The sequence below is a fragment of the Cibotium barometz genome, chromosome 2 (assembly GCF_041138505.1).
Source record: "Cibotium barometz isolate CiBa-2024 chromosome 2, ASM4113850v1, whole genome shotgun sequence".
NCBI classification, from domain to species: domain Eukaryota; kingdom Viridiplantae; phylum Streptophyta; class Polypodiopsida; order Cyatheales; family Cibotiaceae; genus Cibotium; species Cibotium barometz.
The window spans coordinates 63049471-63065991 of record NC_141047.1 but is presented as its reverse complement, the minus strand read 5'-3'; the positions used below and the strand labels follow the sequence as shown (position 1 = coordinate 63065991).

Sequence of the window (16521 nt, the reverse complement as noted above, 5' to 3'; positions counted from 1 at the left end):
AATAAAAGTAAAGTTTTATCTCTACTTTTTGAGGCATATGTGGGTTTAGGAGGAATACTTTGAAGTTTGTATGGTGCAAACTCTTGATAAACTTTAGTTTCTCTCTAGAATCAGAAAGAAGAGAATCAAGCTTGGCGGTTTTAGGTTGATAATTGATTTATTTATATATTATATTATACTTCCAGTGAAAATTGACGTTAAGAAACAAAGGGACATGGAGGTATCTGTGCTTGCCAAGGGCCGCGCGTGAACAGTCACCAACCAAGAACGTATATTGTACAAAATGTATATATATACGTGTGTATGACGTATATACGAGTAACTGTTGCGCGTCCCGCCACACGTTCGGATCTGTCCCCTTACGGGCAGACAGAAGGCCAGCAGAACGGTAGTATCCAGCGGTCGTACGCATGGTTCTTCCCTGTCTTCATTTAGTGCCATCTGCTCATCTTCTCCTCCTCCTGCACTCCTCCTCCTGCACTCATCTTCTCCCCTCCTCCTGCAACAACGCTCTCAAAGCTTCAATTCCGAACTTTTCTAGCGCAGCCCAATTGCTTTTTGACCCCTTTTACTTGCTGCCACAATGCAGGAAAGCTCCGGCCAGAGCGGCTCGGTTCTGAAAGAGCATGACTACATCGGCTTGTCTGAGGTCTCATCTGCCTCCGCGACGATCAACCAGTGCACGGCGGATGCAGAATGTCCCCTGCAAGACACAGACCTCCGTTTAGGTTTAGGTTTAGGGCTGGGTTTAGGGTCGGGGTTTCAAGACAGGTTTGTAAAACAGATTTCTAAACAAGCTGAGGAGGACGCCCAAATGCCCAAATCAGTCAGCAAACAGTCCGAGTCCAGTTATCCTTCATGCTTTTCTGAGTTTCCAAGGGGTTCAGCGCCCCCTAATCCAATGAATGGGGTGAAACGGGGCTATTCTGAGGCCATGGCCATAGCCGACCCTCGGTATAACATGATGGGCGGTGAGAGTGGGCAGGCTGCCATAGCGATGGTTGCCCGCAAGAATGCAGAGGCTGATGTGAAAACCTTACCGAAGCATCAGCACCAGAGCTCATTTCTTCCAACCTTGGCACCCTCAAAGCCCTCCTGGCGTGCCGTTGGGCTCGAGCAACCTGCCAACACTTTTGCTCCCAGTAAGTCTGCAGTTATGGCAGGGGCATACGATTCCTCAGAAAACTCTCAAGAGCCTGCCACAGATGATACACCTCCTTCCAAGTAAGTGGCTCAATCTGCTTCACATGTGGTTCCTTTTTTTTCCCCAAGGGCTGTAGCCTGCAGGGTTTGATCTCGGGCATTTGCCTAGAGATTCAAACCCCTTACCGATTGGGCGCCACAGGGCCAGAGCTTCACACGTGGTTCTTAAATTAGCTTATTTTAAAACAGGCCAATTAAAACAGTTATGGTTCTGTCACCAACATTCGTATGCTGGCTTTACAGATGGTGCTTTATTCATCTTATTAGTGTGGCTGTCTTCTTTCTGGTTGGGCTGAAAATAATATATACCTTTTGGATCCACTCAGAGTGTTATCTGGTTTGGGATATAACATTCAAGGGCAGCTGCATGTGGAATTTTTTGGGTGTCTTAAGGCGTCTGATTAGCTCGGTGAATGTTTCTCGTAAGAAGCTGACCTGTGCTTATCATCATTGTGAGCGTGTTCCAGTGTTTTGAGTGTGGCTTCAACTTGGAAGACACACACAAGAATGCGTATGTTTGCATAGTGTCATGACTCATGTTGAGTGTCTGAACAAGCAAGTGTGGGTCTTAATGATAGTGGGCTGGCTCTCTACACTGTGAAATGCAAGAACATGGACCTGATATTTTTTCAGCTTACACGACACGGAATGCATTTGACACTTTGTTGTTGGATATCAATGTATCATGCATGATGTGCTACAAAAGTCTGCCCTGGCACTCACTAGCAGCAGGAAACTTAGTGTCGCTTGACAAAGTCCCCCAGCCGATCTTTTTCAGTGTAAAGGGTTGAGGGTGTGTCCCGGATGGATGGTGGCACCAGAGTGCCGTCTGATACACTGCCGAGTCTGGTTCAATCTGAAGCCTACCCTGATGTGAATTTTCGTTTGACAAAAGCTTCCTCAAAGTTAGTTATCTGACCCCTTGATCTGCTTTGTAGGGGTTAATCTGTGGGGTTGAAGCCTTGTCGTGATTATGAGTTTGTTAAGTGCAATTTGTTTATGACAGCATGGCCGGCAAACACATGGATAGCACTCCATAGCTTGTGTCATTTGATAGGAGTTGACGATCATCCTGGTTGTGTGGCTGATAGGAGTCATGGATAATGGTGCTTTGTTAGGTTGTGGAAATGCTGTGAAATTTGAATGCTAAAACCGATTCAAGGGCTTGTTTGTTTTGTGGAGGTTTGTGAGGGTTTCAAAAACTCATGATCTATCTTATCTGATGATCTCTTCCCCATTGTCCTGCCAGGGGTCAAGTTGTAGGCTGGCCTCCAGTTCGCTCATACAGGAGGCAGACAATTGCCAAGCCTGCTGAGATGTTCGTTAAGGTGAACATGGATGGCATCACTGTTGGGCGCAAAGTGGACCTTAATGCTTACACTTCATATGAGAACCTCCTGCTAGCTTTGGAAGAGATGTTCCAACTATCAAATAGTGGTAAGAGTCTTCTCTCTGGAGCCTTTGTTGTTAGTTTCAACATATGACTGTCATTGTGGTTGTACGCTCTGTTGGACTTAGTGTAGAGGGAAGGTCTAAGAATTCCAGTAGCTTCACTTCATGGGGTGAAGGATTGTTGTAGATCATAAGTTCTACTTGGCTTTCTCATGCTACCTTTTGTAGGCCGTGGGTTTATGGTCGCTGGCTAGAATTTCCTTTATGGTATTCAACATGCAAGTTTGATCAACTTCATTTGGCTGCATGGCTATGGTCTCTGTTTCTATGGCCACCTTAAGTAGGAAGAGATACTGATTTGGTTGGCTTTCTACAGCTCAAGGAGCACCCCAAGCACCCTCTGGAAGAGAGAATGATCTGAAGCACTTTCTACTGTCAAGTGGTTCAGATTTTGTCCTGACATATGAAGACCAAGATGGTGACTGGATGTTGGTTGGAGATGTGCCTTGGAAGTAAGAATTTAGGCCTATATCACAAAATCTCAAGTCTGCATTTGTTAGCCTTAATTCTTTTACAACACAATTCCATGAACCAACATGAACTCGACTTGTGCAGTATGTTCATCTCCACTGTAAGGAGGCTACGCATCACGCGTGGATCTGAAGCCAATGGCCCTGGTATGTTGAAATAATTATCTCTGTTTTGGGTGCTGCTTTTCGTTTTTTGTGACTGGCTGTGCCAAGTTAATGAAATAGTGTCGAGAAAAGTCCTGATTGAATGACTTCTGCCTTTGCAGCTCCGAGAAGGCCAGAAAAGTCGAGATTTCATGTATGAAAATCAAGAGATTGGGCTTCCATTCTTCGGGAAATGGTTGGCTTTAATCCTTTTGGTCTCCGAATAAGCAGTGATGATGTTCAGCATCAATTCCTGTTTGAGGCGTCTCTCTCAATAAGACCACATCATTGTTTATGGACATCTGTGTCTTAAACGTGTGGATGGCTCTCTTTTACAAGCCAATTGTGGTGGTACACAGTGCATCATTTGTGACCATGCAGCGTTAGCTGTGTTAATGCTGTTGTTTTCGAGGAGATGAGGCGCCTTCCCTGCAACTGGTGATGGCATTTTGAAACAAGGATTGATTCTGAACAATCTCAGCTTGAGGAGGACGGAAAGCTGAGGAGAACCAAGGGGCTTGATTTGGCGCCCCCAAGGAAAGAGTTCCTGAATAGATTTGTACAGAGTCTGGTGATACAGATGATTGCCAAGGCCCAATTTAAGGATTGCTCTAGTGGTTCTCCTTTGAATGACCATGATAAAAACTCGAGCACGCAAAGTGTTATTAATTTCTCTGTAAAGCTCCAGATTTGGGTTCTTACCGGTACACTGTTGTCAAGAAAGCTCCAGATTTGGGTTCTTACCGGTACACTGTTGTCAAGAAAAGATTGTGGACATTTTACCGGTCGTCTAGCCTCGTTATTAATTTCTCTGTAAAGCTCCAGATTTGGGTTCTTACCGGTACACTGTTGTCAAGAAAAGATTGTGGACATTTTACCGGTCGTCTAGCCTGTCATTCCTGCAAGCACCTGCCACCGTTTGGCGTGAGAGGATTCACGGGCGTTGAGCGGTGGTTTCATTGCCTAACCGTTGGGCCTGTCGATCTGTGGGCAGTGAGAGAAAAGGTTGTTCGTGGCAAACACCTTACCAAAGAATTTTGCGCTTAAGGTTAGTGCACGATGTGACGGAAATATTACTCATTTTAATGAAATTCCTTCTCTCGCCTTACAAATTTATTTGGAGAAAAGAAAAAAACATTTAAAATTTCAAGAGATTTTTCTAATTTACTCAAATCATATCCTGGCAGGTGGCAAGCACCCACAATGTTTTGGTGGGTGTGGGTGGTGAAAATAATTAATCAGTGTGGTGAAAATTGTTTGCAATTTAGCTCGTCTCTAAGGTTTAGGAGTTTTGCTTTTTTTTCTCTCAAGGTATATCGGGATCTTCCGTAAATGGTAAACCTACACTTGTTGCGTATTTTTGGAACACATGTCGGCTTGCATGCATCCCATTCTTGGATTTGATTTCTTGTCTTTGCTTGGCGGTGGGTTCAAACTCGCCGCGCTCGTCGCCCTCGCCGGTTTTCTTGGCTACCATAGCTACGATACTATGAACCGCTCTCTCTCTCTCTCTCTCTCATATGCACAGAAAGGAGTCAGACAAAGGTGGGTGGAGGAGGATGAGAGGTTTGTTGACGATGAGGAGGGAGGCGCATATGAGGGGTGAGCAGTGGCGTTGACGATGTGCTGTTGACGATGAGCAGGAGGGAAGGGCAAGCAGGGGCGGAGGGGCTATTGACGATGAGCAACCTTAATTCCGTAAGGTTGCTTTGATTAATGTCCACGCATAGCGGGCATTAATAAAAGCAACACTAATAAAAAAGTGAATAAGCAACACTAATAACATTAGCCTTACTCATAAGCAACACTAATAACATTAGCCTTACTCAAATCATATGCTAGCAAGTGGCAAGGTGTCAATGTTTTGAAATAAATGCTTAATCGAAATAGAAATACGATTAGAAAATATACGGAAGCACAACATTCATTAGAAACTTAGCAAAGGGGGATGAACTAGGTAGGGTTAGGGTACACACATCTTTTGTCTTCTTTGTAGGGCCTACTTCCCTCTTGCTTCTGCAACATCTACCCTCTCCTCCCCACTTGCCTTCTCTTGCTTGCAAAATAAGAGCTCCGAGTACCTCCAAAGAGCTATGGTGAGTAGCTCATTAGGCCTCTCCAATGGAAAACCAAGAGCAAAGCCCCGTCTCACAAGCGCATGAAAATGAGAGGAGATGACAAGGTGAGGCCCTACTACCAAGGAGATCGAGCGGGACGATCAAAGAGGAGATTGGCCCCAACATATGTAGGGTGGATTCAGTCAACTTGATGGTGGAGTTCCTCCACAGAGTGGACATGGTAACATTGTGGGGGCAAGGATCTTTTTTTTAGAAACTGCCTTGTGTAACTCCCCCTCTCCTATTGCAAATGTCAGAGATGTCCAATTGAAGGCCAAAAGCAAGATGATAACCAAGGTTTCCAGCTAAGTATGAAACCAAATAGCAACAAAAACCCAAACACAAGAAACACTTCTAGAATATAAACGCTCCTCTGTTGGTAGACCTATGAGACTCCACACAACCTAATGACTCCATTAGCAACGGGAGTGAAGGAGAAGAGGAAGTGATATGCTTAGCACCTAGCAACAAGAAAACATGCTAGAAAGAGAGGTAGAGACAATGGACCTCCAGAATACCTTTGTAGTTAACCTTGAGGGAACAAACGAAAGAGGAATCTTTTCCAAGGGAGGAAAAAAAATCATCCTCATTGTCCGCCCTAAAGAATGACATTAGAAACACTTTGGTCAACGTATCAAGAGTCGATAGCCTTTAAGAGGAGGTGTTGGGGGAATGTCCTCACCTCTCCCCACAAAAAAGAGATCCCAAGGTAGTCCCCCCTTTTCCTTTAAAAAAAAAAAAGAAAAAGAATGGTCTCAGTCCAAACTTAGTATGCTTGCAAGAAGTCAAAGCTATAAGTCCCCGATTGTAGAAGAATATAGAGAAGATTTCAAACAAACACACCTGGTTTAGTGTAGAACATAACCAAGGGAGGCAGCTTGTAAAGTGATCTCAGAATGTGGGGCAAGGATGGTGCTTGTAGGGCTAGCAACAGCCCTAGAGCAAGAAATTGTCCTGGAAGAACTAGGAGAGACTATAGACTCTCTAAAACTAGGGAAAAGCCCCAGGATTGATGGGCTCCCCTCAAAATTCTTCCAATCCTTTTAGCCTCTCCTAGTTGCCCCCCTCCTACTGGTGTGGCAAGACCGTGTCAAGTTTGGAGCCCTTCCATTCTCGATCTACAAAGGAGTGATAAAACTTATTCATAACAAGGGGCCCAAGGAAATGATCACTAATTGGAGAACCATATGCTCACACCAACCACCTACAACATATTTGCAAAGACTTCAAAAGGCTATTTTGGTAGCTTGAAGGACTGGGTCAGAAAATAGCAAAAAGGGTTCATCAAAGGAAGATATATCATAGATGCCATCATTGCCACATGGGAAAGAACATAACATGCCCAACAAACTAACCAAGACTTCATGTTCTATAAGGTTGACAAGGCTTATGACAAATTAAAATGGGATTTCATATTGCAATCATTAAGTGACGTGGGGATGGGAGAGAACTTTGTCAGTTGAGTCAGCATCCTCTTTAGCCATGCTAGAGTAAGAGTCACGCTTAATGGAAAGCTAACATAAGCCTTTAACTTGAAAAGATCCATCAGGCAGAGGTGTCCTCTTGCCCCCCTCATGTTTACAATTGTTGTCGACGCTCTAGGTTGGCTTGTTTAGAAAGCCATGAGAAAAGGGTCCCTGAAAGGGATCAACTTACATGGGGAAAAGGGCCAATGATGTCTCCAAGAGTCGTGGTGGATGATACCAACAACCTTGTCCATAACGATGAGGGTCAAATTAAAGCATTTTGGAGATGCTAGTATCTTTTCTACTAGAAAAGAGGGATTAAAAACCTTGGTTCAAGAGTCCCCTTAGTGGCTATTGGATTAGGGTTGCAAGGTCATCCAAGAAGGCCATATATTTCGACTCATGGGCATCCCCATGGGCTTTGAAGTAACAGTACACCAAAGATGGAGCTTGGTCAATGAATAAGGTCCAGAGAAAGTTTGACAAGGGGTGCTAGTAAGGCCTGTTGCCAAATTGTTGGTTCTTAAGTGTTAACCACATTAGCTAACATTACTTCAAACATATTTTTTGTACCATGCAATGCACTTTATGTAAAATGATTATAGGAAATCTCCGAGCTTACGACTTACGTAATGCCAAAAGATAGTCAAACATCGAGCTTATGACTTGTGCAATGCCAGTAATGTACAAATAGACTAGACTTGTGTAATGTTGATAATGTTGGAAGATAGCCAAATAAAACACCGAGCTTATGACTTGTATAATGCCAGTAATGTACAAATAGAGTAGACTTGTGTAATGTCGATAATGGTGGAAGATAGTCAAACACTGAGCTTACGTCTTGTGTAATGCCGAAAATGTATAAATACACTAGGAAAGTAGCCTAGACTAACTTATTGGCCCCCTAGATACTATTTGGACGGTCGAGCATTGTACAAATGAGTCTTGTATATAAGACATTTTTACTAAATAAGAAAGGACATAATCCCATTCTCACAATGGAGTTTGAGTCTTCTTTCTCTTGTAGTTGAAGTAGCTTACATTCTTTGTTGCATTCATGCTTAGGGATTGTGTGGGTGAGTGATGGTGTTGATGTATGCTCTCTTCTCCCTCTCTCCTTCTCTACTCTCTCATGCTCTCACTCATTGTAGCATCGAGGTAGAGGTTGAGCTTTATATAGCTCTCTCTCTCTCTCTCTCTCTCTCTCTCTCTCTCTCTCTCTCTCTGTGCTCCCACCCTTTTGCAAAGCTCCTTTGTATGGTCACAACAAAGGAGGTAAAGTTGAGGACCCTAGCTCCCCACAAGAGAGGGTTACTGTACCAAGAGTGGAAAGAGGTGTAAGCCTGTAAGACCCTTACATTCTCTTCTCCTTCTCCCTACGTTGCAAGACTCAAGTGTTCTCAATCTATGAACATCTTTAGCGTCGCTGCTAGGGACCTTTGTTCAGGACTCCCTTTCTATACTTTACATTTGGAGTATTGCCATAGCTCAGTTGGAGTGCAAATCCATTGTTTTAACTTTTGTTTGTTGTTTTTTTTGGTTCATTTTGCTACCTTGGTGCAATGGAGCATTTCCTTTGATTTTTGCTATTTCCTTCTTGTATTTGTAAGTTTTGGAGTTTTTGTTCATTGTAGAAATTAATCTCACCACATTAATTCTTGTGAAAAACCATTAGGTTGCATTGTGCACATCATTAGATAGAATAGGGAAACCTAAATCATGCTATTAAAAAAAATGCAAAAACATGCACCATTAAGGAGAAATCAGAGGGCAAAATCTAGATTTTTTGACCAAAACACACAAAACTACTCTCTAGTTTACCTATGTACGTGCTTGACTGGGCCTTCGTATGCATGTTCTCATGTAGGAATGCACGTTCCTAAGTCTGACAGGGAAGATCTGTATAATATTCTCATTAAGGAAAGGTTAAATAATATTCTTTCTATTAATGACCATAATGATAAAAACAATTGAAAACTGACCCATCACGTGACCCTGAATTCCAAAATTATAAGTGGTAGACTTGTTAGAATTACGTGTGCATGTGACAAAGTGTGAATTCATGTTCTCACTTCTGAATGCATGTTCACAAGTCCATAGACACTTAGCCATGCATGTTCTCATTTTGAGAACATGCGTTCACAAATCTTATCTGGCCATGCACATTCCCAACTCACTTAGCCACACAAGTATCTACGTGGGAATGCACATTCTCATTATTGAACACACGTTCACAAGTAGATACTTGACCATGCATGTTCCTATCTTTTCTAGCTATGCACATTCCTATCTAAGAATGCGTGTTCGTAGATCTTACTTGGCCATGCATGTTCCTAAGTTTGTGAATGTACATAGTCGGCCATGCATGTTCCCACACACTTAGCCACGCACGTACCTACATGGGAATGCACGTTTCCAACTTGTGTCACAAGTATAATAGAGACTTAAAAACATAAAAAAATTTAGCTAAATCAAGAATATCGAGGACCATCGCTTGACTTGTGGTAGAGGGGGTGTGATCTAAGCTAATCACCCTTACATGTACACAAGGTCAGGAAGGATTTTTGGGTCTCAATCCCACGTTGGAGGAGAGTTCCTTGAACGACATTGAATTAAGAGAACCTTCTCAAGAGGAATCTCTACACGCTTCGCAAACCTTAAGAACTTAGAGGAGCCAAGCAACCCTAGGAACTAAATATTCAAGCGATAAAGCAAAGATACTAGCTTGATTGAGGCTTATTATTGGGAACCTATCTCTTCAAAGACGCTTATGGACCAAGAAGTTGGAGTGCTTGAATCCCCTACAACTACTCAAAGTAGTTTTGTAGACATCATTAGAGACATTATTACATGAGGACCAACCGATGTGACTGGGAATCAAAGACTTACGAAACTTTCTAGCAAGTGAGAGATCGCCTACTAGAAAGACCAAGAATGGAGGCATCTGCTCCTGACATGGACCTTAACTAGTCTATCTCAAAAATAAGAAGCACCAACCCTATAGAGGAAGGAGCTAGACCCACAACTTGAATGGTAATAGAGATGAAGGTGACATCTATGGATTTTGTCTTGGCTAGCTCTCAGAACATGATCCTTGGAGTGTTTGAAACAGTGTGGAGGCCCACTATTCCTTTTGGCTTTGTAGCATCAGACCCCAGTATGAGAAATGCAAGGGCATTTAGGCTCAACATGACCAGATAGGCCACAGCAACAACCCAAGCTACTAGGGCTGAAGAGTCAATCCAAGTTGCTGTGGGTACATGATAATGGGAACCTTGCGGCACATAGCAAGGAGCTCCGGACTAGACATGACATTGGGAGGAGCATACACACCACAATATGTCCTAGCCTTACATGGCTATCCTCCACAATACCCCAACATGCCACAAGGGTAAGAGAAATATCCAGTATATGCCATGCCACCAACCTATCCATACCCGTACTATCACTTGCACCCAGTGCCTTAACCTCCACCTACACCGGTACCCATTTCTCCCACTGAAGATATCTTGAGGATAGCATCCCAAATAGGGAAGAGGATAACAATGGGGCTAGGAGTAACACCATCACTACTTGTTGCTCTAACCACACTGAAGATATCTCGAGGATAGCAACCCAAATAGGGAAGGGTTAACAATGGGGCTAGGAGTAAGACCACCACCGCCTACAGTAGCACGAACAAACCCTAGACATCAAAATAGTATCAAACCTATGCAAATCGCAAAATTTATTCCCAAATTAAATGGGACTGGAGATCCATTGCACACTTGGGAGTGTTTGACCAGATGTGCGACACATGCGATCAGCCTTATGACCTTGTAAGGTGGCCTTACCATGGAGGGGAAGGTGAGTCAATAATTCTGATCGTTTAAAACCAAAAACACAAGGCTAACTTTGACACCTTGAAGACTACTTACATAATTGGGTACTCCCGCTAGGAAACTGGATGGAACCCACTCGATCAACTTTACCATGTCAAATAGCAAGAGAAAGAATCAACAAGAGACTACATCAAAATAGAGTGAGATACCTTCACTCTCAATGCTTTGACAATTATAAATTATGTGACAAAGAACTAACTAGGAGATTCTTGGAAGGAATTCTCGATTCAACCTTGCATAACACCTTGTACTCAGAAAAGCATAAAAACTTTAAGCCATGCTATAGAAGTGCCATAGACTTTGACAGTAACTTCATGGGAACTTCTTCAAGGAATCTCCTTGAAAAAGGAACTGTTGGAATTAGGGTTGCAGGAATGCACACACAACTTCAAGAAGATGAGGAAGCTTGAGCACAACACAGTAGTGTATTATGAGTGCCAAAAATGAAAGATTACAAGCCCTAGAAGATAATGGGCGTATATACAATGCACGGGGGAAAAAACCTCCTAGTGAGGGAAAAAGTGCCCCGGCGGTCCTAAGTGTGTTCACACACATCACTACTATAATATGGTAACAAATCCCCCCTGGAGTGATGCGGTGAACAAGAGCTAGCACTCATGTATAGGGAAGTGTCTAGCTATGTGGACAAATCCACAAAAGGGAGTAAGCCCAAAGCTTTGCGAAAAGCTTCGAACTTCTCACGAGGCAGAGCCTTTGTGAAAAGGTCTGCAAGGTTATCCTGTGTTGGCACATAAGCCAAACTGATCTCTCCTGCAGAGAGTCTCTCCCTGACATAATGGTAGTGCACCTCAATGTGCTTCGTACGAGCATGGAACACTGGGTTCCGCGCAACTGCCAATGCGCTCTGACTGTCAGTGAAGATGGTGGTGGCAGATGGCTGCCCAACACCCAAATCAGCCATAAGGCGTCTGAGCCACACACACTCAACCGTAGCTGTGAAAGCTGCCCTGTACTCAGCTTCACAACTAGAAGTGGCCACAGTAGGCTGCTTCTTGCTCAACCATGATATGCATGAGCTTCCAAGCATGAAGCAAAAACCACTCGTGGACACGCGTGTGTCATAACAACCAGCCCAGTCAGAATCTGAAAAAACATGTAAATCTGGCGGCAATGATCCCCCCTTGGGATAAAACAACCCAAGATGCCGAGTACCACTCAAATAGCGAAAGATACGCTTCACTGCCTGCCAATGCTTAATGCCTGGGCTATGCATAAATCTGCTCACCTGTGAGACTGCAAACTGAATGTCTGGCCTCGTAATGCATACATAAATGAGGCAACCAACAGCTGTCTGATAGAGTGTGACATCAAAGTGATCTCCAGCATCATGAAGACTCAACTTCAAACCTGTCTCCATTGGAGTAGCAATAGGCTTGCAGTCTTCAAGGCCAAATCTCCGCAACAATGTTTCAATATACTTTGTCTGACACAAAGCAATACCTCCATCACACTGCTTAAATTGTATCCCCAAATAATGATGCAAATGCCCCAAATCTGACATCTCAAAAGAGGCATTCAAATCAGCCTTAAAATCAGCAATATGACTCTCATTTGGTCCTGTGAGCAGCATGTCATCGACATAGAGAGCAATGATTAGATGTACACCATCCACACGTTTAGCATACAAAGTGCTTTCTGTTGGACTATTCTGAAACCCATGTGCAGTCAAATATGCATGTATTTTTTCATACCAAGCTCGTGGAGCTTGCTTTAAACCATATAAAGCCTTTTTTAACCTGCACACTTTGTTTTCCTGCCCTCTTTGAACAAAACCACGAGGCTGCGATACATACACCTCCTCATGCAAATCTCCATTTAAGAACGCAGTCTTTATGTCCAGCTGATGTACATTCCAACCATTATGAGCTGCTAATGCACAGATGCTACGAACAGTGGTCATACGACATGTGGGAGCAAAAGTCTCATCAAAATCAATGCCCTTCTCTTGAGCATAACCTTTTGCAACAAGCCTAGCCTTATGGCGATCCACTGTGCCATCAGGCTTACGCTTCAATTTGTATACCCACTTAGTGCCAATGGCCTTCTTGCCAGGGGGCAAGTCACATAAAGACCATGTACCATTCTTCATAATAGCATCGTATTCTGCTTGCATAGCAGCCATCCAATTTTCTGAACTTTGTGCCTCATCAAATGAAACAGGCTCACTTTCATCGCACATACTAGAAACAGCCAATGCATAACAATCTGACGCATAAGAGGCACCATGAGAGCCAGAACGAGTGCGACTAGACAAAGGGGCATCCAACTTGCTGTCACGCAAAGTCTGCACCAGCCATCTAGGCATGTTTTTAGAGCCCTCAATCTCTTGTCTCTCATCCTCAAGTGCATCATGCACATCTGCATCAGATATAGGCTGATCTGTGCCATCATTTAAAACCTGCATAGGCTGAAAAACTGCCTCATGAGGTATTGCACTTGACTGTGCACCACTGAAAAGAGGCAACAATGTATCATAGACATCACGTGAGCTGATATCTGTCTCCTTAGTACATGAAACCAAGGGCTGAACTGCATCTTCCACAAATACAACATCACGGCTAACCAAAATGCGCTTTGTCTGTGGATGATACAAACGATAGCCTTTGCTCTCAGCACTATATCCAACAAAAATACATTTGACAGCTTTGTCATCCAATTTTCTGCGATGTTGCACAGGCACTAATGCATATGCCAGGCAACCAAAAACACGTAAATGGCCAACAGATGGCTTGCGGCCATGCCAAGCCTCATATGGAGTGACAACCTGTAATGCTTTGGTGGGACACCTGTTTAGTACATAAGTGGCACACATGACAGCCTCAAGCCAAAAACCATGTGGTAGACTTTGACTCTTAACCATACATCTTGCCATTTCCATGAGAGACCTGTTTTTTCTCTCAGCCACACCATTTTGCTGTGGTGTATACGGCACTGTACATTGGTGTTTTATCCCACGCTCAGCCAGAAATGCATTAAATTCTGAAGACATATACTCCCCCCCTCGATCTGAACGGAGGGTGCCCATCTTACTTTCTGACACATTTTCAGCCATAACCAAAAACTGTTTGAAGCACAAAAACACTTCGGACTTTGCCTTCAAAGGATATACCCATGCATGCCTGGTAAAATCATCAATGAAAGTCACGAAGTAAAGGTAGTTTCCAAATGATGGAGTTTGCATGGGACCACAAACATCACTGTGAACAAGCTGCAATCTGCGTTCAGCTCTCACTGATCCATCTTTGGGAAAGGAAGCACGCTGCATTTTACCCAATATGCAGCCCTCACAAACATGCTTGACAGGTGCCTCAAGCTTAGGCAAAGAAGACACCATTTCAGATTTCTGCAGGCGCAGCAAACTTGCAAAATTCAGATGACCAAAACGTGCATGCCACAGTTTTGCATTTGAAATAGCCTGCGTATCCATTATAGCACATGCTGAATCCTCTACACATTTGCCATCCATATTGAGCTTATACAGCCCTCGACATAGTGAACCAGATGCTACAATGATGTCACCACAAGAGAGATCATGAACAGTACATCTGTCATCCACAAATTTTACAACCAAACCTGTTTTGGCAAATGCGGAGACTGACAGCAGATTCTTTTTGATCCCTGGCACATACAATGCATCAAAAAGTGTAAAGGTGTTGCCATTTGCAACATTCAGCACAATCTGTCCAACTCCTTTAACGGGATAAGAGGAGTTATTGGCACAAGTGACAGTATTCCCTGTGGGAGCAGACTCAAGGAAAGTGAATAAACTGCGCTGCGAGGTGATATGCTTAGTGGCACCACTGTCAAAGTACCATACATCTGAATCTACTGCAGACATACATGTGTCATGCAAAGATGGGTCATAACTGCACTGCGCATTGAATGCCCATTCTGTATCTAGCACAACATTAGCAGATTCATTGTTAGAAGGAGAGGCATCTGCAACAGCCATACCAGCCTCTTTCTTCTTAGCCTCTTTCGCAGCCAGCTTAGGACACGCTTTGATGACATGATCATTTCCCTTACAGTACTTGCAAAATGTCTTCTGTTTGTCACCCTTCTTCTCATCTTTGTCTTCCTTCTTTGGTTGCGCAGCATTTGCAGATTTCTGCTTACTAGAAGAAAAGCCAGCTTTACCTTTCCCGCTTCTCTGATTAGCAACGAAAGCTTGATCTGCGACACGCATAATATTCCTGTTTTGCCTTGACTGGTCTTCTTGCAGCAAAACAGAAACTAACTCCTCAAATGATAAGGCATTGGGATTGCCTTTCATCATCAAGCGAAGAGTGGAAGCAAAACCCTGATAAGAATCTGGTAGACCATTCAAAACAGTCTGCACAAGTGAACTGTCTGACAGGATTTCATCTGCAGAAATGAGCTGCTCTTTGAAATCCTTGATCTTTGTCAAAAAGCTATCCATAGAATCACCTTCGTTCATATGCTCACTCTCCAACTGTTTTCGGAGGTAAGCAACACGAGCCTCATTTCTTGCCTGATACAATGTGGCAAGTACATCCCAAGCATCCTTAGAAGTCCTGCAGGAGCGAATATGTGGGATAATGGTACGTTTGACAGACAGCGCAATCAAGGCATGAGCCTGCGCATCTCTACCATCCCAACGAATCTGCTCTGCTGAAAGTGGTGGTTCTCGAACAGCTGCTACAGCACTTGTGCCTGCACCATCATCAACAGTACCTGTTTCTGATGTGTTTGCAGCATTCCCAGCCACAATAGGACGTGCATCAATACCCTGCACAATATTCCATAACCCCTTTGCTACCAATACATGTCGCATCATATATGCCCACAATGGATAGTTGGTGCCATCCAACTTATCCTCAGCAGCCAACATGCGGAATACATCATTGTTGTCAGCCATGGCCAATGACTGTACTACTAGATGTAAATGCTGTCTGTAAGAGGTAAACCTGTATAAAATTGACCTGTGCTATGTAGCACAGCCCAAAACAGACGAATGGGCACCTGTCCTGCAGATTTTAATCTTGACAGAAAATCTGCACAGTAGGACGATTTTGCCTGCGCAGTACTTGGAATGCAAAAACGGAGGGCGAAATGACCTCAGATCAAAATTCTGAAATGACCGAGCCCTATGGGCTCTCCCACGGCATATACTAACCTGCAGACGCTCGTGAAACCTCGTCGCAATCGGAGGAGATGAAGCGGCAGGTGCCGGTGATGCTGCCCGGGAGGAGGAAGCCTGCTCTGATACCAATTGTTGGAATTAGGGTTGCAGGAATGCACACACAACTTCAAGAAGATGAGGAAGCTTGAGCACAACACAGTAGTGTATTATGAGTGCCAAAAATGAAAGATTACAAGCCCTAGAAGATAATGGGCGTATATACAATGCACGGGGGAAAAAACCTCCTAGTGAGGGAAAAAGTGCCCCGGCGGTCCTAAGTGTGTTCACACACATCACTACTATAATATGGTAACAGGAACTCCATTAGAAGCATGCTTTGGCATAGTGCCTTCAAGGAGTATCCCTAAAGGGACTCCATCAGAAGTATGCTTTGGCATACTGCCTTCAAAGATCGAAAGTTGCACACCAGCCATAGAAGACCTAGTGGCCACACTCATGTAGATGACTGAGCAGTGGTGGAAGGTTGAGGTAAGAAAAGATAATCTGGTCAACCACATATGTACCCCAGACGTGAGTTGGTTTAATATTTTCCAACAACCACAGAATTCCCCCACCTAAGATTGAGACAAGGAGGAATCTAGTGTGTGTACTACATGAGGATGG

General features: G+C 43.7%; 1 protein-coding gene across 1 annotated transcript; it reads left to right on the top strand.

Annotated features, from left to right (window-relative positions):
* The first annotated feature begins 336 nt into the window (after nucleotides 1-336).
* LOC147641338 (auxin-responsive protein IAA3-like) lies at nucleotides 337-3938 on the top strand. Its single transcript, XM_086820610.1, has 5 exons — nucleotides 337-1224; nucleotides 2453-2640; nucleotides 2972-3107; nucleotides 3211-3272; nucleotides 3392-3938. Exons 1-5 carry the CDS (start codon nucleotides 584-586, stop codon nucleotides 3427-3429), a joined length of 1065 nt encoding a protein of 354 aa, XP_086676736.1. The 5' UTR covers nucleotides 337-583; the 3' UTR covers nucleotides 3430-3938.
* The last annotated feature ends 12583 nt before the right edge of the window (nucleotides 3939-16521 follow it).